Genomic DNA, 20,985 nt, shown 5'->3' with positions numbered 1-20,985 from the left:
TATGCACGCAAAAAAGAAGCTACAACACTCGCTGTTCCCGCGTTGTCTCCAACCGCGGTACTTAGACGAGCTCTCAGGTGCTTAACTGCTGCCGATCGAACGAGAGACGGTGTTGCCACCTGGATATGGTCGTAGCTGAACTCCGATACGGGGAATCGAACCCCGATCTGCCCGGTGAGAGCGGACCGTGCTAGCCTTTACACTATATCGGATTTTTGCTGTTGAAATTTTTTTATTCGTGTCATTGATAATGTAACAACAAAAATCACGTGATTTTCACGTGACATTTCCTATTTGGGCAATTATTTAATTTACGAAGTCAAATGCATGCCGATCAACGGTCGATGTAGATCACAAAACCTTAATTACAAAAGCAATTTTCAAAGGATGGTACACAAAATATTGACTTTTCTATCGCATCCAATAGATGGACTGTTGGAGGCGACATAGATCTAGACAATAGATTCCTAATATGGCTCCTCGGGGGCGTGAATAGCTTGAGTACAGTGTTAGCAAGAACTATGAATGAATCGTATTTTTCGAGCCCCTTGCGACTGTGTCACCAAGTTAGGCTTATATAGTACATAGTACATCAACATGTTTGTCCGCTAAGCAGAATTTTAGCAAGAGCAACAGTACTAAGTGTTGGATGGGCGAACAGATACACAGGAATATCAAGCAATAGTACAGCACGTAACCACATAGGGCACCGCAAAACGGGCTTCATCGTAACCACATAGGGCCCTTCTTATTTTTTTTTCTTAATTACTTAAATTTTAAATTTTCTAGAGAACAGAACAGATTTAGGCAAGTTATATATTTTTGTTTTGTTTATGTTTGCTTCAGAATCGACCCTTCAACTCTTTCAATGCCTATTCATTACAATGAATTGGACTTGATCAAGGGCGAAGGTGGAGTGGGATAACGTCCTAATGCGTGCCCCTGTCTTGCTTGCTGTGATCGAGGTGCCCATAGCAGTAGCTATCGGTACTATAATGCCTAAGAAATCTAAGATTATTATTACCGTCGATAGATCCCGACAGCTGCTCAGAGGGAATGGAATAGAACAGAATAAAGGAGAAAAGAAAGGCTGAAAGTCCATACCCCGGTGGTAGGAATTTAATACATGATGTTATTGGAATTAAGCATCTTTAGTTGGCTCTCATTATAATTCCATCCTGATTTATCTTCCTTCAACGTCAACGATTCGGCAGCCAATGTTACCAGAAACACGCCCACCAAATTTGAAGATGCCGACACTGGTAGTGAACTTTTTAGCTAATTTCCCCAATGAGCGTCGAGGAAGAAATTAAATACCAAATTCAACAGAATAGCTGTTAGTCATACTTCAACTGAATCCACAACTGTTTTAAAGATTCTGTACCTCAATTAAGTAACTTCATTAATAGATTCTGATAAGATAAAAAAATAATAGGTACAATGGGGTCACAGATATGGCAGAAGATAGTTCGCATAACGATAACCTTCTCGAACTCTTTATATTACCCCCTGACAGAGGGTTTGTATTACGTTAGACATGGCTGTTGTAGATCAAAATGTCACAGTCGTGTGGTCGCTTAGTGGCACACCACTTCGGCATTAAAGGAACGGCATTAATACCATTGGCAACAAGATATTCTCGGAAGTTGTTAATTCGCTGAGTGAGCTCGTAAGTTCGCTTGTTGCCGCTGGCATCCCGGTTGCCAGACCAGGTAAGCTCACCCAGCGCAGCAGCTCGTGGCCACAGCTTCTGGTCCAGAGTAGTGGAGTCAACCTGTTCACTCCACAGGGCCGCCTCGGCGCCAATAATATGCTTCTGTTGCTCCTCGTCAAGACCGGCCGCAAAGTCAAAGTCGTAGATTCGCTGGTGAGTCTTGTATGGACCGCACCACGAGCCGGACACTCCGCCATAGTTGAAGGAAACAGTACCATTAGTGTACGGGTTAGTCTGGACGTTATAGCGGCTGTCATTAGCCAGGTAGCTACTGAAGCCGCAGTCGAGATAGAGGAAGTCTGAAGTGGACACAACCACATCGTAGCCCAAATCAACAAGTTTTCGGACGTTGCCTTCGCCGTCGCCAGCGTTCCAGCTCTGCATAATGACATCCTTGGGGATATTATCGGCTCTGACAAGGTCAGAAAGCACAGAGTCTTCCCACATCATGAGTCGTCGACTCTCTGTGTTCTTGAATATTGGCAGAGTCTTTTCAACCCAATGCTCGAGCAGGTTGTCGTTAGTTCGCGAAGCGTCCTCGGCAAACCAGTCCTGAATCTTCTGGGAGAAGTTGAAGCAGTTGTGCTCCAGTTCATCCATGCCCACGTGGAAGATATTGTCGTCAAATAGGCCGCTCACCTCGTTGTACACCTTTTCAAGTGCTGGGTAGACGTCTGGGTTCATAATATCGAGCTGGTAGTGATTGATGTTATTCGAGTACTTGGAGGTCGCACAAGCGAGCAGATCCGGGTCGATCTGTCGCCAGCCATTGAAAGAGTGGCCGGGCATATCAATCTCAGGAATGACCCGGACACCTCGCTCCTTAGCATACTCTACGACCCGTTTGATGTCTTCTTTGCTGTAGACTTCACGGGCGGAGTACGCATCCTTAGCCATTTCTGGATACGAGTCAAGCTTCACTGGCCAGGACTGGGAGTCGGTGATATGCCAGTGGAAGACATTCATCTTGGCCAAAGACAAGGCATCGATCTGCCGCAGTAGGGAGTCGACGGTGAGGAAGTGTCGCGCAGAGTCCATCATGATGCCTCGGTGGGCATATAGAGGCTTGTCACTCACATTAACGTCACTCTCAACGATAAGATTACCCTCGCCGTCACCAAGGGCCAATTGCTGGAGAGTGTTGAAAGCATGGAGGGCACCCCAGGTGGTTGGGGCATAAATGAGAATATCACTGTTGGTGACGTTGAGGACGTATGATTCGTCCACACCCAATTGCAAGTCGGCATCAAGATCATCGACCTTGAGCTGAATACTAGAAATGGACTTATCGCCGTGACTAAACCACTTGCTGAGCAGTGACTGTTTGGAAGCGGAAGCAGAAGCGTCATTACCATCCTGGGGCCGCAGAATCGGCTCAAAGGAGGTTTCAACAGCTTCTGGCACCCACTGGAGCTTGAACATGGCATCTTTAGTACGGCTGAACGCCTTTTTAATGACCGAATTAGTCCTGCCATTGAGCTTGAGGCGTTTACTTATTGCAATGTGGCCATTGGAGCCCCACTCCATGGACACTGGAGCCGGCAACGGGTTGGCCTTAATCACAATGGAATTGGTACCATTAATGCTTGTGCTGATACTAGCGACGGCAGCGGTGCTGCCTACTGCCCAAGTAATGGTATTCAAGAGCTTCATCTGGGGTAAAAGAGACACGGCAAATGCGCAGAAGAGCAGTGCTAAAGCGAACAGGATCCGCCTAGCCGAGAGCCCTCGCCTTATATAGCCCGGATCTTTCTCTGGCGCGTCTTTACGTAACATTCTCAATGCCAAGCGTATCCTTTCCTTGCCGTATCTCCACAGAGATTTATATCTGTCCTCGGGCAGTCCGCCGACTCGCAGCCCCCGCCATTTTTATGCCTACCCCCGCCAGGGACCTGAGACTCAGTGGGGACCGACATTCGAACCCGTATAAGCCAATATTTATCCAGTCTCTCTCAAATTTCAATTTCCAAAGTTTAATTCTGATCTTTGCCAATTGCAATTAATGTTGGGCTGGTACTGGCGAATTACAGTATCTGCATTTCCTGCAAACCGGCGAAATGCCCGGTATAGGTCCGACGGACACTTGGGTAGCATTAGGTCTTCTCGCTTTGCGGAGCTGCGGGGTAGCTGGCGTATTAGGTCCCTGTACCTGATTATCTCCCCTAGTATATAAGCCGGGACGCTATAGAGCCAGTGTTACCCAATGCCTCATATCAATGTCCATCCCGCGTAGAGATATGTACCTATATGTACACTCTACAATGTAGTACTACGGTGGTGCTATCTATGTAGCCTTGCAACGGTATCATATGCCCCAGTCTTGGCAATTGAGTATCTAGAGTAGTGCATTCGAGGGCCAGCCCTCGAGCTCCCGTCATAACATATCAACCAGATCTCCGCGAAGCGGAGCCCCAGGGGGGTTTGGGGGGACTGGTCCCCCCAATATTACTAGAGGAGGAGTGAGCTCCATCCAGGAGGGTAGAAATTAGCGGCATATGGGAAAGAACGCAGTAATTTTGACGTTGGATTGGTTCAGTTCCCAACGCACACCAACGATAAAACAGCGGATAGAGATACCGGTATAGAGAAGAATAGTAACATGTCACTGCTGGACGAGGTAAAGCGGACGGACTCTGTACCGTACCCAGGGGAGACTGGCTATGACGAGATCCAGGCCAAGTGCTTCCGGTTCATGTCCCATGACGGCGTGTGCCTAGGGCTGATCCTGCCGTTCGTCGCCGAGCGTCTCAGATCCGTTGACGGTTTCGAGTTCGACGACAAAAAGAAACAGATCGCGCTCTCGGCGGCCCTGAGAACGCCCGAGCAGCGTACGGGCGCTGTATCTGCCATCGTCAACGAATGGCGCACCAAGAAGACTTTCAAGGTGCTCGAAGGGTGGAGAGATGAGCTCTATGCAGTTTATAACCCTACGCACAAGGTATACTTCCTTATTGAGCGTGTAGCAGCAGCCCTGTTTGGCCTAGTGACCTACGGAGTCCACATCATGGGCTATGTGCCAGCTGATCCGGCCAAAGGGCGCGATATCCAGATCTGGGTCTCCAGGCGGTCCTGGACCAAGCCGACTTTCCCCGGGATGTTGGACAATACAGTGGCTGGTGGGGTTGCCTACCCATGTGGAATTCTCGAGACTACGATTAAGGAGTGCTACGAGGAGGCCGGCCTTGAGGAGGACTATGTAAGAAAGCATATTAAGTCGGTGGGTGCTATAACATATCTCCATCGGGCCCAGCCAACGATTGAAAACGAAGGAGGATACTTCCAGCCTGAAGTGTGTTATCTGTACGATATTGCCATGGAGCCCGGCGATGTTCCGAAGCCAGTCGATGGAGAAGTAGCCTCGTTTACAGCAATGAGCGTAGCGGAGATTGTTAAGGAACTCAAGGCGGGAACGTTCAAGTATAACTCTGGGACTACTGTTGTTGACTTTCTCATCCGTCACGGTCTGCTGACTTCAGAGATGGAGCCAGAGTACCTTGAGATTGCCATCAGAACGCATCGACGACTAGAATATCCACTTTTCTAATTCCTTCATTCAATCTGCGCCCCAAAATTTACTCAAAAAGTTATATGACCACACGTTAGAGCTAATGTAACCTGTTTAAAATGGCGTATTTGCATCTTAATTGAACCCAGCCGCACCGTATGCGGCTTGTTAGGGGATCAGCCGTGCATACAAACGGTGGGAGGTTCTGTCACCTTCCACTGCATGGCGGGGGGTGACACAGGGGGGACAGGGACCTAATTAGTGATTAGTAATTTTGGCGAGATAGTGGCCATCACTTGTAATCGTGCCAAGCTATGGAGATCAATCGCAAGAATGAAGCTGAGAAGCATAAGTTTGTAAGCGGCATTTTGTTCTGTAAGAAATATGCTAACCGGAGAAGTACGGAAATGAAATGTACAAGAGGGAGGAGTATGAAGGAGCAGTAGAAGTAAGTAGACCCTGGACTCCTTTGATAACAAGCTCCTAACGAGTTTTTCAAGGAATATACCAAAGCTATCAGGTTGGATCCGGACAATCCGATATACTATACAAACGTAAGTTCAAATTTTTGACATGTTACGGAAATGGTTTGGATGCTAACCGCGTAAGCGAGCATTGGCGCTGAACAAGCTCAAGAAGTACGTGGACACCATAGCCGATTGCGACAGCGCGCTGGAAAAAGACGAAAAGTCATTTAAGGCGTACTATTACAAGGGCCTGGCTCAATCGGAATTGGATAGACTTAGTGGTGCCGGGACCAACCTCCAAAAGGCCTATGAACTGGCCATCGACCAGGGGAGTGCCTCTGCAGCAATCATTTGCCGGGAGATCCTCAATGTCAGAAAGAAGAAGTGGGAGCAGAAGGAGCGAGAACGTCAGAAGGAGTCCGCTCCACTGCTGGCTGAAGTGAGAGAGATATTGGAGAAGAAACACCACGGTGAATTGCGTGCAGCCGAGGAGACACTGACTGGTGAAGAGCTACAGGACGAGAAGGAATACCTAACCAACTCGTTCAACCAAAAAATAGAGGAGCTGGAGACGATCTTCGCCCGGGCAGACAAGAAATATGAGCCCAAAGAGATCCCCGACTACCTGCTAGACCCCATTTCCTTCAACCTGTTTGTCGATCCGGTCATCACTAAGTCAGGAAACACATTTGAGCGGTCATGGATCCTGCAGCATCTCAAAACGAACGCGACTGATCCGTTCTCTCGGGTGCCATTGACCAAAGAGGAGCTGATACCAAACAACCAACTTCGCACTGCCGCAGAGCAGTTTATTGCCAGGGAAGGAGAGTACTAGCCTTGACCTGACCTGTATTCGGCATGCCTATAGACAAAAACCTGTACATAGTAATACATTAACCCAGAGACTCCAGACAATAGCCGAACCAGGGCAATTAACCAAGAGACTCAATAATGCGGTCGAAGTCGGCATTGCTGTACTTGATATACTTGTCAACGTTCTTGGAAAAGTCGCCGCCGGCGTGCTTGTCGTGGAATCGATGGTACAGCGGCGAGATGAACTGAATCTCCTTAACGAGCATCTCCTTGAGATTCTTGTCTTTGATATTGTACGCCTTGTGCCGCTTGACGAGCTCCTCAAACTCTGCATTGAACAACCGGAACTTCTCCTTGATGGCCTCCCGGTCCTTGGAACTAAGCTTATCACTGCCTGGCTTAGTCACCGTGACGTCCATGAGACGCTGGGCTGTCATCTTCCAGCCTTCCAGGAAGAGATTGAGCCCTCGTTTCTTGAGGCGCTCAATACGGTCTGCTCCTGATTCGCCGAGAATCTTGTAGATATCCTTCTGCATGACGTATCCTTCAATAAGTAACAGGTTAGTGAGAATGAAGTAGCCAATCTGAGGGTTCTTCTTGCCAAATACCCGCGCCTTAGACTCTAAACCCAGCAACAGGGCGTCAATGGAGTCCGAAAAGAACGATGCCAGCAGCTCCAGCGGGTCCCCCATCATGGTGGTGTTAGAAGGCGGTAGGTGCTGGGCCCATGCTGGCGCAGGGCTTGGAATCCACGCCGATGGAGCCATTGTCGATATGGCAACAAGAGCAGGAGTTTTGTACTCTGCAAGTCTGCCCATGCGCGACATAATATCGACGCTCGCCTCGCAGACGCCATTATCCGACGGGATGGTCTGGAGGTTCTGGATACGGCTGTCAGTGTACCGGATGAATTCCGTGAAGACAGAATGGGCTGTAGCCTGTACTTTCTGCATTGTTTCCGACAGCTTCGGCGGAACCGATCGGCTCGTTTCCTGGACAGAAGTTATCAATTGACCCGTGCACTCGATAGCCTCGAAGATGAGCAGCGAATCTGTGCCCATGTTCTTGTGAACGTGGTCATTGAGCCGTCCGACCAGCGCGACGTACTCTGAGATCGAGGTGCTGCACACCTGTTCGTAGAGACTCGCTTTCATCGGGCTATCCGCAAACAGCGCTTTCAAGTCATGCAGCTGCGAATAGAGCAACCCTTTCAGGGCTGCTGTGTACACGTGTAGTGTACTGCTTCCCTTTTCATAGGGAGTTTTACTCGGTTTCTTGGGCAGTACAGTACTTCCCAGAGGTGCAAGCGAATTGATGATATACTGCGACACCGCCTCGACATATACTCCGTCCATTCGCGTTTTCGACTGTTCAAAGTAGGTAAACAGCTTGCGCAAAGTGACCGTGGTCTCCTCTGAGGCATTGGGCATGGGCTGTCCCTGCTTGATGTAAGGATTTATGTCAATTGGGGTGTAAGTGCTGCTTAGAAGGTGTGAAAAGTAGTCTCGCAGGCTAGCCTTGCCCTGTTTTACTAGCTGGTCGATCTTGGAGACAACTTTATGGAACGACCGCAGATGAGAGTTCTGCAGTTTGCTTAATAGATCCTCCATATTCCGCACGGTATCGATATACGGGTCCACACCTATATTCGCAGGTCTGCAATTGTTAGCCTTTTTCCTTCTTTTTTGTCCAATCAAACATACCCTGCCTGGATGGTTAGGTCTGCCTTGGCTGAAGCCTCAGCATAACCCCTGATTTCAGATATAACATGCAGACTATTGTCCAGATCTATATGTGTTAGCTAACTCCTGTCCCCCCCTTCACATCTGTAATTCACATACTTTCGCCATAGATGGCCAGTTCTCTGGTACGCCCTGAAATGGGCTTGATGTTCTTCTCTGCTCGAGAGCTGCTCCGCGAAACATTCCGTAGAGATATGGTGATCTTCTCAGTGAGATTGCCCACCTTGGACAATGTCTCCTCCAGTACTCTCACGTCCACTTCGTCTGAATAGGCGTCCATCTTCCCCTGGTTATTTGCTTCCACACCTGCGTAATCGTGTTAACAATTGGAAACTTCGTTACAGCCGGATTGAACTGGTCTTGTCAATTCAGAACAACGACCAACTGCGAGCAAATGGACCAGACCAATGGATTAAACTCTCTCTATGAGAGGCTAGGGGATAACGGTTCGGTGGTGGTTCTTGGAGGGCCAGCCCTCCAAACCTCCCGTGGCTCCGCTTCGCGGAGGTTTGGCGGGGCCCAGGATATACGCGTTGTGAATGAAATGCGTATATTACAGACCCACGCCGATCTGTCTATAAATTTTATTTTTCACTCGCAGATTTCTTTCTCTGTCCTTATACACTTTGAATGGTAAGTTTTTTTTTGCGTTTCTTAGTAGCAGGAAAAGGTTTTTATGATGAAAAAATTACACAGACCTGTACCAAATTGACGGGGCCTATTGGCTCTAGTCATTGTGGATAACATTGCCTTTACTGACATAATTCCTGCTCTAAGCTGATTTTGCGACATTTAAACTAACTGATTATAGTTGACTTTTTTATATTCAACCCTCACCGGCTATGTTATATACTTAGTAGAAGATTGTTAGGTAGACTGCATGTGCAATGAAATTATTATCGGAAACTGAAATGTTAGATCAATTCTATGGTACCTGGTAAAGTAACTATACAGAGACTAATTAGCGTGTTAGGCAACATTTGATCGTGGCGCTCTTTACACTTTACTAGGAAAGTTCCTTACAGAGATAGCAGAAACCGCCGAAATATCCAAGTTTTAAAAACCTTAACGAGCACCAAATTGTTAGATATCATGGTCGAGCTGTGTAAGCTGCTTCGATTTACCGATCGATGCCTCCACGGTGATCTTAGAACCCTATCAAATTGATATAGAGGCGAAACGGTCAGTGGCAATGGAAATAGACTGCCAGAGTTCTTTTAGTTCCGCGAATGCCAGCCAATTGATGGCACCACTAGTTTGGTAAGTTCACGCCTTTAGTGCGAGAACAAGCAAAAAAAAAACCGATAATATACCAAACTAAACAAAATCTATTCAATTCTATCGAAACACTCCATTGAATGCGCACCCCTTCGCAAGATCAGAACATTTGATCAAAAAATTGTAATAATCCCTCATAACCCATATATAAATACGTTAACCTTAGGTAATAGCCGAAACGTTAATAGTAGAATCGGTTTCTTCGTGGAATGTACCCAATAAACGGCTGCTTCTCCTCGAAGTCTGTCAGTGGGTAAGATGGTGGAGAGCAGCACAAGGCGAAGAGCCACCAAAGTGTAGACCACAGAGCCGCGGCGGTAGCAATCCATGTAATGACATAAATTTTGCCATCCATCTTGGCATAAATACCGTACTGGCCAACCCCGTCATTGACGTAGCGGGTGAACGTGCCGTATATGCCACACGCTAATCCCGAGGCTATCAGCAGAAGCAGGAAGCACACCGCACCAAGGAGCGAGATACAAATGTTGTGGCCACGAGAGCGATAGGCGAAGAACCCCCAAAGGAATTGAACTCCTAGCACAACAACGGCCGAAACGTAGCACGCCCACATGGCCTTGGAAGAGGCCTGCTGTATACTGGCATAGTTCTGGGCTGAAGTCGGCAGGTTCACCGAGATACCTGAATTGCTCTGCTCGTCTAAGAAGCCCTGCAGATCGAACCAGAACGGCCGGAATGGGGAGTGACATTCCTGCACGTCAATGACCCCTTCCGTGGTGATAGTACCCTGGCAGTACCCAGACACGCCGGCGTCATAGAAGTCGCTGATACCGGTGTCATGGATATCCCCTTGTAAGCTCGACTGCACGAGAGACGAGGCGGAGCCATCCGAGGCGGCAACTCCGTTGATGGCCACGGTAGTCATGCCAGTGAAGTTAACCCGGACGAAGTAAAGGGACTGGAGGCCAGGGGCGTTGGGGCTTGACCCGAGCACTGTTACGATACCGAGTACCAGCGCCAACAGGCAGCCGAACATGGGGCACAGCCAAAGAAACGAAGTGAGCATATCTCTCTAAAAGTATAGCGGCTACCTTTGCTAAGCGATATCACACACAATTGAACCCTGGGGCAGCCGAGTATTTATATTTCATCACTCATTTGGCCGATTTCAATCAAGACGTCACAGTAAGCTGACAAAACAATTGAAAAGTTTCACAGCTCAATTCAGTAAACCTGTCACGGTTCACTCCGGGTCAATTGATCGCACCGCTTGCGGGAGAGCGCGAGGTGAGTTCAGATTGTCATAGTTTTAGGTCGGTAGAGCGATGTCCATGCTTGTCTTCGTTTGTTGCCTGCCTCAGAGAGAAGGTGAGACTAGTCAATTAAGGCATTTCCTTTACCTTTTCGATGATATCATAACTCATAACTGGTCATAGCCCAGGCTTCGCTAAGTTTTCCGAAACATCGTATCATTGGTTCTTTCATGCACAGCTCTAAGTCCTTGACACTTTGGATTAACCAAGTGTTTCGGCCGCTCAAGTCTTTGACGCCTTTGGATTAACAAGATGTTTCGGTTGCTGCTTATTGAATTACATATTTATCCAGTTTGATTGAAATTTTCCCCTTCACCCTTCCCCTGCGTATTTTGATGTTGAAAAATCGCCAAAAAATTGTCAATTTTGCAGCCTATAACAGTTTTCACCCCTCAATTTGTATTATTTGATGAACTATTACAATACACTTCGTGCATTGTTGACAATGCCGAAGGTCCAAGCTCCCGGTACGTACATAGTGACAAGGGCGAGCTACTAGCGATGTCTCGGAAATTTTCACGCCGCACATAATGCGGCGTCACCCCAAACGGAAACGCAACAAGGAATTCCTAAAAAAGGTTTTGCCGGATTCACTCTTCGGGTGAAATTGCACTTAGGGGGGTGTATCTCAGATGCGCAGCAGCAATTTGCTGGCTGAATTCATGTGCCGAGAACTTTTGGGACCTAGAGCTTTTCTAACCAGTCCTCCCTTTCTTCACAAAGGGCTACAGTACCCGTAGTTGTCTGCCCCCCCTTCTCCCACTACATATGTAGGCCCTTGCATAATTACGATAAATTAAAGGAATTTGGTGGTGTTGCGTGCGCGTTGGGACATAAGCGCGCGCGGCGGGGGGAAAAAAACGCGCCCTGGCCAGCTGGCCAGCTGGGACATATATCGCCACCCCCAATTTCTCCTTTTGATCTTCCCAGAAGCCACACAGGGAAGGACAATTTTCGCGTCGTGACAAATTTTTTTACCTCCTGATAAGATAACACTAACAAAACGAGTGTTAACAGGAGGCAACTAGAACCCCCGAAAAGAGCACTAGGGCTAAGCTGGAAGCAGGTTAGCTGATTTTAATTACGGAGAGGGTTTTTTTGTAAACACGAGCGTATTAACAGATCGCGTTTTATTTGTGTGTGTGTCTTACGAAAGTGCATACCACGGAAACAAATCACTTAATCAAAAGTTTAATTATTCGTTTGGTCGTCGTGTATTACAATAGATAACAAAAAGGTAATAATGTCGAGAGCTATTTCCAAAAAACGATCTAATGCTCAGACGGTCAGGAAAGCCTCAGGCACCACTAGCGCCAAGGTCGGAGCCGCCGATGCGGCCTCTTCCTACCCGCCCTTTGGTAGTCGGCGACACCTGGGGTACGCAGTCGTGACGGCGCGGTTCCCAGGAATGGCCAAAAAGGACGCGGTGACTGCCAAAGTGCCCTGTAACATCCACACAATCCTGCCAGGGGCGCGAAAAGTGGACCTGGCTGGAATAAGAATTGCATTACCTCCTCAAAAGGCGCCCAATGATCTCCCTTCTCGCATGGGGTCGCTGCGCTTGACCACCTCTAAAAAGCCTTCTCCCGCTCGGCTCACAGAGTCCTTCTCCTCCTCCTCCGAGGACGAGGAGCCCATCAGCCGCAGCTTCACCCCCGCATCAACAGCCTCCACCACCTGCTCCTCTCCCATCAAGTCCCCTTCGCTGCTGTCCTCCAACCCCCCTAAGCGCAAGAAGAACCCCATTGTGGACTCTTCTTTCGTCCACCGCAAGCATCATAATCATCCCCAATTCCAGGCCCCACAGCAGCCCGTCATGGCGGACCATCCGTCCCCTTACTACTACCCGGTGCCTCCTCCCCCGCCTCCCCCTCAATTCTTCTACTTTGATCCGTCGCAGCCAGTCCTGCCCTACGACATGTCCCAGTTCTACTACCAGCCCCAGCCGGTCTACTACCCGCAATACTTCTAAAAATTAACTGCATCTATGTACTTGTAATTTATTCCTTCGCTTACCTTCATAACAGCTTCCAATTAAGCAGCTACCGCTGAATACACTGGGGCTCTGCCCCAGACCCCGTAGCTGGAGGCTCTGCCTCCAGACCTCCGTTCCAAATTCAGCAATTCCTATAGCACTTTCTTAAATATTCGCTTGAAATTTATTCCTTCTAGATAATAACTACGGTAGTAGTGTTGAGTACACTGGGGCCCAGCCCCAGACCCCATAACTGGAGGCTCTGCCTCCAGACCTCCCTTCCAAATGTAGTAATTGCTACCAATTTATACCACTTCCTAAATGACTGCCTCTATTTGTAAATTTATTCTTTCGTTCACCTATTCGTTCCCAGAGGAGCGGGTTCCCCCCATGTAAGCAGTAATTGAGTACCTGGGAGCAATTGAGCACCTAGACTGAGCCTAAAGACCCCCGTACCTAGCAGCTAATCGCCTAATCCAGCAATTGCTACGAACATAGACTTAAAGATTGAGAACTCTAATCCGGTTTCTATTTTCAGAACTCGAGATCTTGGGCATCCAATACCTCCCCCAAAAATCTCGACGAAGTCGAGCCCCAGGGGGGTTTGGGGGGACTGGTCCCCCCATTGGCCTACTACGCTTTTCCTCTGGCCCCATTGGGGCTCGTCGTAACATTGCTATATACGGTGCGGCGGCATATCATATGCAGTGTGATAGCGTTTAATTAAATTTGGCGGGGGACCGGTCGGAGGAGCGCTCTCGCCACCATCATACCCAAGGTCTCTTGTCTCTCCACATTACCATTAACCACCCATTACCATTACCCCCCTTAGGATGCCTTCCCAGACGCTGATTGCATCGATCACGTACCGCGGGACGAAGAAGTCCACGGAGCTGCGGGTGCCGGGCGAGGTTACCCAGACTAGGTTCGTACAGGCCGTGCGGCGGCTCTTTGAAATTGAACCCACGCAGGAGATTGAGGTGTTCCGATACTCCAAGAAGATGGACGGGTTTGTCCCGCTTGCCTGTGCCCGGGACTACAGCGACATTATGCTGGCGCTGCAGGTGAAGCGCAAGTTTTCGTTTGAGGTGTACGACAAGGGCACTGCGGCGCCGAATGTCGGGTCCTCTAGCCCGGGACATGGCCATGGACACCGCGGGCGCAAGCACCATTCCAAAGAAGGCCACTTGGAGGCCATTGTAAAGCAGTTGGAGACCAATGCCGAGTTTGCGTCGCTGGTAAAGAAGATTGTGGCGGATATGCCTAGCCAAGCGGCGTCTTCTCCGTCTTGCCAATCTTCACAGGTGAGTGTATCTGACCAGGCGAGTGCGTCTAGCGTCAGTTTGGGCCCGACTAAGGACTGCATGCGAACGCTAGACGATGTTGCCACTACTTCGGTGTGCGGCGCAATGGGTCTTTGTCAGCCGCATGAGCCGCATGAGCCGCACGGTTGCAAGGAGGCGCAGACGATTATCGTAGACAGCACTAAGCCACTGTGCGGAATTAAACCAGACGAAGAAGAAGTCGTGCACAATGCCTACTGCGACGGATGCGACGTGCAAATTCGTGGCGTGCGGTACAAGTGCATGCAATGCCGAGACTTTGACTACTGCTCGCGATGCGTAGAAGACCGGAACTTGATCCACTGGGACCATCCGTTTTTGATCATTCGGGACCCGGATAGCGATATTTTGCGGCCAAAGAAGAGTAACGACAACACCAGCAGTAACGCTAGAAGCAGCACTGAAAAAAGCAACATTGCTGAAGGTCCACCAGCGGTCCATCGGGCTCTCTGCGACCATTGTGACGTTAAAATCAGCGGCATACGGTATAAATGCATTGACTGTCCGGACTATGATCTGTGCGAGACGTGCTTCGCTCTACGGGACCAAGTGCACCCAACCCACACCATGGTGCTCATTCGTACAGCTACAGACTTGGTCCGGGCTGCCGCCAAGATGCAGCGACCCGTGCATAAGAGCGTGTACTGCGACGGTATCAACTGCCAGGGCAAGCTCAAGTGCATCAGAGGAGTGCGGTACAGGTGCCTCGAGTGCAATAACTACGACTTGTGTGCTCGATGCGAGGCCGATCCGCTGAATAAGCACGATAAGACGCATCCTATTGTCAAAATGATGGACTCGAACGCCCACAAGGTTATTCTTGCCGACCTGGTGGCGGCCCCCAAGTTGTGGTCTGAGCGGCCTTTGGCTGCGCACAATGCCCTGTGCGACCACTGCGACAAGACCATCTATGGGGTGCGGTACAAGTGTGCCAAGTGCCCCGACTACGACTTGTGCCCGAACTGCTACTCGCTGCGAAGCGAGATTCACCCGGGGCATGATGTCGTGGCTATTCGAGATCCGGCAGACTATGCGCGGTTTGCTCCGTACGCTGAGAAGCATGAGTTTGAAGACACTGTTTGCGGCGGCATTAACTGCCAGGGTAAGGCGCACATTAGCGGTGTGCGGTATAAGTGTCTTGTGTGCGAGGGTTACGATCTGTGCTCACGGTGCGAGTCTGACCCGCGAAACACGCATGACAAGTCGCATCCACTGGCCAAGATTACTGACGAGGAGGGAAGTAAGATCGTTGATGATTTGTTGGCCAAGGGCGCAACTAGAATTGTTGTTTCCACTACACCTCCATGTCCTCCTACTGAGAAGGTTCCAACTATTGGACAGGTTGAGGAGAAGATGGACCTCGACAACCCATCTCCATCTCCATCTCCATCTCCCCCTACTGAGAAGGTCGAGGAGAAGGTCGGGGAGAAGACCGAGGAGAAGACCGAGGAGAAGACCGAGGAGAAGACCGAGGAGAAGACCGAGGAGAAGACCGAGGAGGAGGAGAAGGAGCCGGCTGAGCGACTAGGTGCCGAGCTCGTGTTGTTCTCATGCCATAGCAATGGCTGTCTGACGTGGATGTTCAAGAACACAGGCCGGGAGCCATGGGCACGATACACCAAGGTTGTTCCGACCCACGAGGAGGACGCCAGCCACCACGTTCGATGGAGCTATAGCCCATTCATTGTGCGACCGGGCAGCGTGGCCACGTTTACGGCCTTCACTCAGCCCAGCGCCATCAACGACGTGCCGAAGTATTGGTCTCTGGAGACTCCATCCGGCGATAGATTCTGCGAGCTTGACTATACTGAGCGCATCCAGAATGAGCTCGTCAAGGAAAGTGGTTCGACGCCACCACCTCCAGAGGAGGAGAAGGAGGAAGTGGAGCTTAGTGCCGAGTTGCTTGAGTTTGCACGGATCGGCGAGTTCTGCAAGTTCATGTTCCGAAACAATGGTCCAAACGAGTGGCCAGCTGGCGTAGTCCTTGTAGGCGACGGGATCACTACGCTGAAGCCCACGGACCTCCCGATTGCGGTTGGCCATCCAGTGACGTTGTTTACTACCAGAACTAAGGAAAAGATTGAGTCGATCCAGCTCATGACTGCATCGAACCGTGTCATATTCAATCGAAACTCTCCGGTTCCTACCGTCGTTGAGGCCCGAACCAAGAAGGCGGAGTCTCCGGCCGTGGAATCGTCTACTCAGGGCGAAAGCGACGAGGAGATGGAAGGCTCAGGCAGCAACGTCATTGTGCCGCGACTCCCCAAGGAAAGTCCATCCAACTCGACCATTGACACTAGCACCACGCTGAGAAGCCGTGCTCCACGCGGGCGAGTTGGACGCATGGCCAGTAACACCGCTGCTAGCATGAGTGGCATTGACACGACCACCAACACGACGGACGACTTTGAATACGACTTTAGCTCCAGTGACGGCAGCGACGTCAGCTCGGACGCCTATGAGTTTGTCGACATGAGCGAGGTATCGGACCACGAGAATCAGTAAATCCATTATTCATTAAGTTTAGGGCTCAATAAATGCATTTTTTTGGTTTATCCCCTCCGCTTTCCCAATGGCACCTGCCCTGGAGTGTATTCGAGGGCCAGCCCTCGAGCTCCCGTAGTTGGGGGCTCTGCCCCCAAACCCCCGTCACGACCATAAAGATCTCCGCGAAGCGGAGCCCCAGGGGGGTTTGGGGGGACTGGTCCCCCCATTTACGCTAGATAGTACTACGGGTTAGCCCTCGAGCTTGCGGGGATTGTCTATTATAAATGGTTATTGGCGCCGATGGTAGGGTTTGGACCGTTTGTCCTTGACGACCGAGCGCTTGACTTCGGTATTGGCTTTTTTCAGCTGGATCGGATGGTTGCCAATGTATTTGCCGTTCATTTCCTGGAACGCCTTGAAGTACTCCTCGGGGTCGACAAACGCTACAAAGCCGAAACCCTTGTTTTTGCCCGACTTGGGGTCCATTACAGCCTTGATCTTGCTAATTGACGGGTACTTGGCGAACGCTGTCTCGAGCATCTGATCAGTGACCTCAGGACTCAGGTTGCCAATGAACAGCCGGAAGTGCGACGGGTCCCATTCCAGGAGGGATTTATCCTCCCACTTCTTGCCTCCTCCAGCTCTCTTTACTGTTACATGCGAGCTGGTCGTGCTTTGCGATGCGCTCTTTTTCTTGTCTACTTTGGCACCGGCTACCTTGGGCAGCTGGCCCAATGGTACTGAGGATACAGTAGGCCCTTTAGAGAGGGTGGAATTTTGCAGTGCCTCTGGCTTTTTTACTTTCTCTTCGCCGGGCCTTGTGGCTTTTTTCCACTCTGGTTTTGAGAATCCAGACATTCTTCTGCTTTATCGAGTCTTAATATAAGTATTAATATCCTGTAATCGATTGGTCTTATCGTTGGCGGTGATTTGATCGATTTGATAAACTCGGCGAATTAACCGAGTACTAATTCGGTCCACGTGATAAAGTTGGTGAATTAGTGGACTATGGCTAATTCACATGATGAGGCGCCCGCAGGTCTGGTGCGGCTGGGGTTCCGCCATTATAAGCGGGATATGCGACACTTCCCTTACACTTCAAACACCCTAAAGTGATTTGTGGTACGAGACCCTTGCCACAACGACCGGTTTGCATTTGTGTTTAGGCCAAAATGGTAAGCAAAAGAACTGGGAAAAGGAAGGAAGAAAAAGCTAACTCGATGACAGCTGAAAATCTGGAGCTTAAAGCAGCAACAAAAGGAGGAAGAGGCCCAGTCGGGATCTCGAAAGAAGAAGATCACGGCGGCCCAGCTGCGGGTGCAGAAGGACCTCACCGAGCTGTCGCTGCCGCCGACCATGAAGACGCATTTCCCGGATCCGGAGGATATCATGAACTTCGAGCTCGAGATCAAGCCCGATGAGGGTATCTACAAAGGAGGCGTGTTCAAGTTCTCCTTTGCGGTCAACACAAACTTCCCCCATGAGCCTCCAAAGGTTAAATGTCTGAATATTGTATGTTGTTTGTTGTCTTTTTTGAAGGTTTTTACTAACCTTTGTAGATTTATCACCCCAATATCGATCTGGAGGGTAACGTGTGCCTCAACATTCTGCGGGAGGACTGGAAGCCCGTGCTCAACCTGAACTCTGTCATGGTGGGTCTGCAGTATCTCTTTTTGGAGCCGAACCCGGCGGATCCGCTGAATAAGGAGGCGGCGGCGGACCTCCAGAGGAACCGCGATCGGTTCAAGGATAACGTCCGGTCTGCCATGCAGGGCTATGTCATTAACGGCGTCAAGTTCGATAGAGTGCTCTCTACCGGGCGTAGATAGATAGAATGCGCGCTAACTGTACTTTTTTCCAACAGCTATACCTCTCTTTTGCATACGGGGAGGGATATTTAATACATCACACGCTATTCACCATGCATCTTCCTCCATCGCTTATTACTGGTATTCCAACCAATCGTTTATGCTGTAACAAGTATGGATGGGTTATTCCACAGAAAACCAACCCAAATCCTCTACAATTTACACTAGCGGTACCTACTTATGGCAGTCTTGGGGGGCTAGCCCCCCCAAACCCCCCTGGGCTCCGCTTCGCGGAGGATTTTTGATGGCAGCTTAGGCATCAATTCAAGAATCAAAAGACGCCTTCGAATGGTACCATTAGATATTATTTTACACTGATAAAGAAGGAATTAAGCCCTTGTACAATCTCTGTTACTACAGTACCCGATATTAGCCTAGGATCGGTAAAACTATAGGAGAACAATCTGGGGTAACTCAATACATTACGGTAGATGAAGCAAAAGAATTGGACAATACCATCATCATTGGGGGGCTAGCCCCCCAAACCCCCCTGAACTCCGCTACGCGGAGGTTAATCTTAGGCATCAAACCAATATCAATCAAGAATAAAAGAGGCTTTTGAATTAGTACTATTATTTTAGGATTGCACAGATACAGAATCAGCCTATCCCAGGCAATTTTTGTTACTACCCGATTGTACCTAGGATCAGTGAAACCTGTGCGGCCAGTGATATTACCTATGATCAATGAGACTATAGCTGCACGGTCTGTGAATCATTCAGGGGAACAACCTAGTGACACAATAACGGTAATGCATTAAATGAAGCCAGTGAATAGGGTAATCATTGGGGGGCTAGCCCCCCAAACCCCCCTGGGCTCCGCTTCGCGGAGGTTTGGGGGCAGAGCCCCCAACTACGGGAGCTCGAGGGCTGGCCCTCGAATACATCTAGTGCAACTGGGGACTAAGCGAAGGATTCAAAATATTGGAAAGTAAATCATTAGATATTATTTAAGATACATACATTCATCACAGGACATTATCGTTAAATTCACTTCAAGGAACACTATACACAATATCGCACCCTACCGGAGTAAGGATTGAGCGGTCCGCGAAGCAATGCATTTTAGTTGTTTTCAGGTCGGAGCTTTCGCACCTCCTTGCCAACTCGCCAGATCTCAAGGTCTCGGATCTCCTGGAGCTCCTTCTCGAACTTCTCTCGGTAGTCCTTCTGGGAGTTGAACTCCAGAGATCGCTTGGTCTCAGAGCCGTCGACAACTCGGTCGTACAGCTCGTTGAAGACTGGCTTGAGGGCATCCTTGAACTTTGGAGACCAGTCAAGGGCACCTCGTCGAGCAGTGGTGGAGCAAGCATCGTACATGTAGTCCATGCCGTACTTGCCAATCAATGGGTACAGAGACTGGGTGGCCTCCTCGACAGTCTCGTTGAAGGCCTCCGATGGAGAGTGGCCTCGCTCTCGCAGAACCTCGTACTGAGCAAGGAACATGCCGTGGATACCGCCCATGAGGCAGCCTCGCTCACCGTACAGGTCAGATCGCACCTCCTTCTCGAAGGTGGTCTTGTAAACGTAGCCAGAGCCAACGGCAACAGCCAGGGCAATGGCCTTCTCCTCAGCCTTGCCAGTAACGTCGTTCCAGACGGCGTAAGAAGAGTTGATGCCTCGGCCCTCCTTGAACAGAGATCGCACGGTTCGGCCAGAGCCCTTTGGAGCAACCAAAATGACGTCAACGTCCTTTGGAGTCTCAACGTGGGTCAGGTCCTTGAACACTGGCGAGAAGCCGTGGGAGAAGTAAAGAGTCTTGCCCTTGGTGATCAATGGGGCAATCTGTGGCCAAGTCTCGGACTGGGCAGCATCGGAAAGAAGGTTCATGACAATGGTACCTCGGTTGATGGCCTCCTTGACCTCAAACAGGTTCTCGCCCTCGACCCAGCCGTCGTCAAGGGCATCCTGCCACGACTTGCCGGTCTTTCGCAGACCAAGAATAACATTGAGGCCGTTGTCTCGCAGGTTGAGGCCCTGGCCGTAGCCCTGGGAGCCGTAGCCAATGAGAGCCAGGGTGTCGTTCTTGAAGTAGTCAAGGAGCTTCTCCCGAGGCCAGTCGGCTCGCTCATGGACTTCCTCCTCGGTGCCGCCAAAGTTGATGGTCTTGACACCTCGGGTGAACTGAGGGGTAGCGACAGCGGCCTTGTTCGATCGAACAACGGCCGGTCGGGCGAGAGCAGAGAGCGCTCGTCGCTGGGCTGGTCGGACAGCGGCTCGGGCGGCGGCCCGAGCAGCAGTTCTCATGATGGCTCGAGAGGACATTTTTGTGATAGTGTTTTCAATTGAAGTGAATTGTAAGAGAACAAGTTCCAAAAGGGCGAACCGATCGCTTATATAGTCTCAGCCTGGTTCCGGTTGCGGGGCGCTGCTTCCCTAGTGGCCAATGGCTGGTGACACATTCCGGGCTTTATCGCCTGCGACATGTACCTACGGGTCCCATTGAACCACGCTCGATATATGCACGCTCGATATCTGCAGCCTATCGTCGTACCAAAAAAGAGTCATCGCAGCCGGTAG

The 20,985-nt window shown here is 49.9% G+C and overlaps 10 protein-coding genes and 2 non-coding genes across 12 annotated transcripts; 5 read left to right on the top strand and 7 right to left on the bottom strand.

Moving 5' to 3' along the window:
- Window positions 1–19: 19 nt before the first annotated feature.
- TRVA0_001S03015 lies at window positions 20–138 on the bottom strand. Its single transcript, XR_013062044.1, has one exon. It is a non-coding gene; the product is annotated as a ribosomal RNA (ribosomal RNA).
- Window positions 139–140: 2 nt separating this feature from the next.
- Window positions 141–212, bottom strand: tRNA-Glu(CTC). The gene has a single exon. It is a non-coding gene; the product is annotated as a tRNA-Glu (tRNA).
- Window positions 213–1,531: 1,319 nt separating this feature from the next.
- On the bottom strand, window positions 1,532–3,367 carry TRVA0_001S03004 (beta-N-acetylhexosaminidase; the record flags this gene model as incomplete). Its single annotated transcript, XM_076681797.1, has 1 exon — window positions 1,532–3,367. The coding sequence occupies one exon, from the start codon at window positions 3,365–3,367 to the stop codon at window positions 1,532–1,534; it is 1,836 nt and encodes a 611-aa protein (XP_076543754.1).
- A 946-nt stretch (window positions 3,368–4,313) lies between these two features.
- Window positions 4,314–5,258, top strand: TRVA0_001S02982 (uncharacterized protein; the record flags this gene model as incomplete). Its single annotated transcript, XM_076681796.1, has 1 exon — window positions 4,314–5,258. The coding sequence occupies one exon, from the start codon at window positions 4,314–4,316 to the stop codon at window positions 5,256–5,258; it is 945 nt and encodes a 314-aa protein (XP_076543753.1).
- Window positions 5,259–5,533: 275 nt separating this feature from the next.
- On the top strand, window positions 5,534–6,521 carry TRVA0_001S02960 (uncharacterized protein; the record flags this gene model as incomplete). Its single annotated transcript, XM_076681795.1, has 4 exons — window positions 5,534–5,575; window positions 5,620–5,667; window positions 5,720–5,773; window positions 5,829–6,521. The coding sequence occupies 4 exons, from the start codon at window positions 5,534–5,536 to the stop codon at window positions 6,519–6,521; spliced, it is 837 nt and encodes a 278-aa protein (XP_076543752.1).
- Window positions 6,522–6,618: 97 nt separating this feature from the next.
- Window positions 6,619–8,521, bottom strand: EXO70 (GTP-Rho binding exocyst subunit EXO70; the record flags this gene model as incomplete). The annotated part of the gene is made up of 3 exons (XM_076681794.1): window positions 6,619–8,155; window positions 8,203–8,287; window positions 8,341–8,521. The coding sequence occupies 3 exons, from the start codon at window positions 8,519–8,521 to the stop codon at window positions 6,619–6,621; spliced, it is 1,803 nt and encodes a 600-aa protein (XP_076543751.1).
- A 1,179-nt stretch (window positions 8,522–9,700) lies between these two features.
- PUN1 (Pun1p) lies at window positions 9,701–10,516 on the bottom strand (the record flags this gene model as incomplete). The annotated part of the gene is made up of 1 exon (XM_076681793.1): window positions 9,701–10,516. One exon carries the CDS (start codon window positions 10,514–10,516, stop codon window positions 9,701–9,703), a length of 816 nt encoding a protein of 271 aa, XP_076543750.1.
- Window positions 10,517–12,036: 1,520 nt separating this feature from the next.
- TRVA0_001S02894 (uncharacterized protein) lies at window positions 12,037–12,765 on the top strand (the record flags this gene model as incomplete). The annotated part of the gene is made up of 1 exon (XM_076681792.1): window positions 12,037–12,765. The coding sequence occupies one exon, from the start codon at window positions 12,037–12,039 to the stop codon at window positions 12,763–12,765; it is 729 nt and encodes a 242-aa protein (XP_076543749.1).
- An 836-nt stretch (window positions 12,766–13,601) lies between these two features.
- Window positions 13,602–16,616, top strand: TRVA0_001S02872 (uncharacterized protein; the record flags this gene model as incomplete). The annotated part of the gene is made up of 1 exon (XM_076681791.1): window positions 13,602–16,616. The coding sequence occupies one exon, from the start codon at window positions 13,602–13,604 to the stop codon at window positions 16,614–16,616; it is 3,015 nt and encodes a 1,004-aa protein (XP_076543748.1).
- A 270-nt stretch (window positions 16,617–16,886) lies between these two features.
- On the bottom strand, window positions 16,887–17,456 carry TRVA0_001S02850 (uncharacterized protein; the record flags this gene model as incomplete). Its single annotated transcript, XM_076681790.1, has 1 exon — window positions 16,887–17,456. One exon carries the CDS (start codon window positions 17,454–17,456, stop codon window positions 16,887–16,889), a length of 570 nt encoding a protein of 189 aa, XP_076543747.1.
- A 314-nt stretch (window positions 17,457–17,770) lies between these two features.
- Window positions 17,771–18,427, top strand: UBC12 (NEDD8-conjugating protein UBC12; the record flags this gene model as incomplete). Its single annotated transcript, XM_076681789.1, has 3 exons — window positions 17,771–17,773; window positions 17,826–18,110; window positions 18,158–18,427. The coding sequence occupies 3 exons, from the start codon at window positions 17,771–17,773 to the stop codon at window positions 18,425–18,427; spliced, it is 558 nt and encodes a 185-aa protein (XP_076543746.1).
- A 1,103-nt stretch (window positions 18,428–19,530) lies between these two features.
- Window positions 19,531–20,730, bottom strand: ILV5 (ketol-acid reductoisomerase; the record flags this gene model as incomplete). The annotated part of the gene is made up of 1 exon (XM_076681788.1): window positions 19,531–20,730. The coding sequence occupies one exon, from the start codon at window positions 20,728–20,730 to the stop codon at window positions 19,531–19,533; it is 1,200 nt and encodes a 399-aa protein (XP_076543745.1).
- Window positions 20,731–20,985: the final 255 nt, after the last annotated feature.

Source organism: Trichomonascus vanleenenianus, assembly GCF_965637985.1.
Source record: "Trichomonascus vanleenenianus strain CLIB 3782 genome assembly, contig: TRVA0_001S, whole genome shotgun sequence".
Lineage (NCBI taxonomy): Eukaryota > Fungi > Ascomycota > Dipodascomycetes > Dipodascales > Trichomonascaceae > Blastobotrys > Blastobotrys vanleenenianus.
The sequence above is the reverse complement of the archived record's forward strand: the minus strand, read 5'-3'. Positions and strand labels throughout refer to the sequence as shown.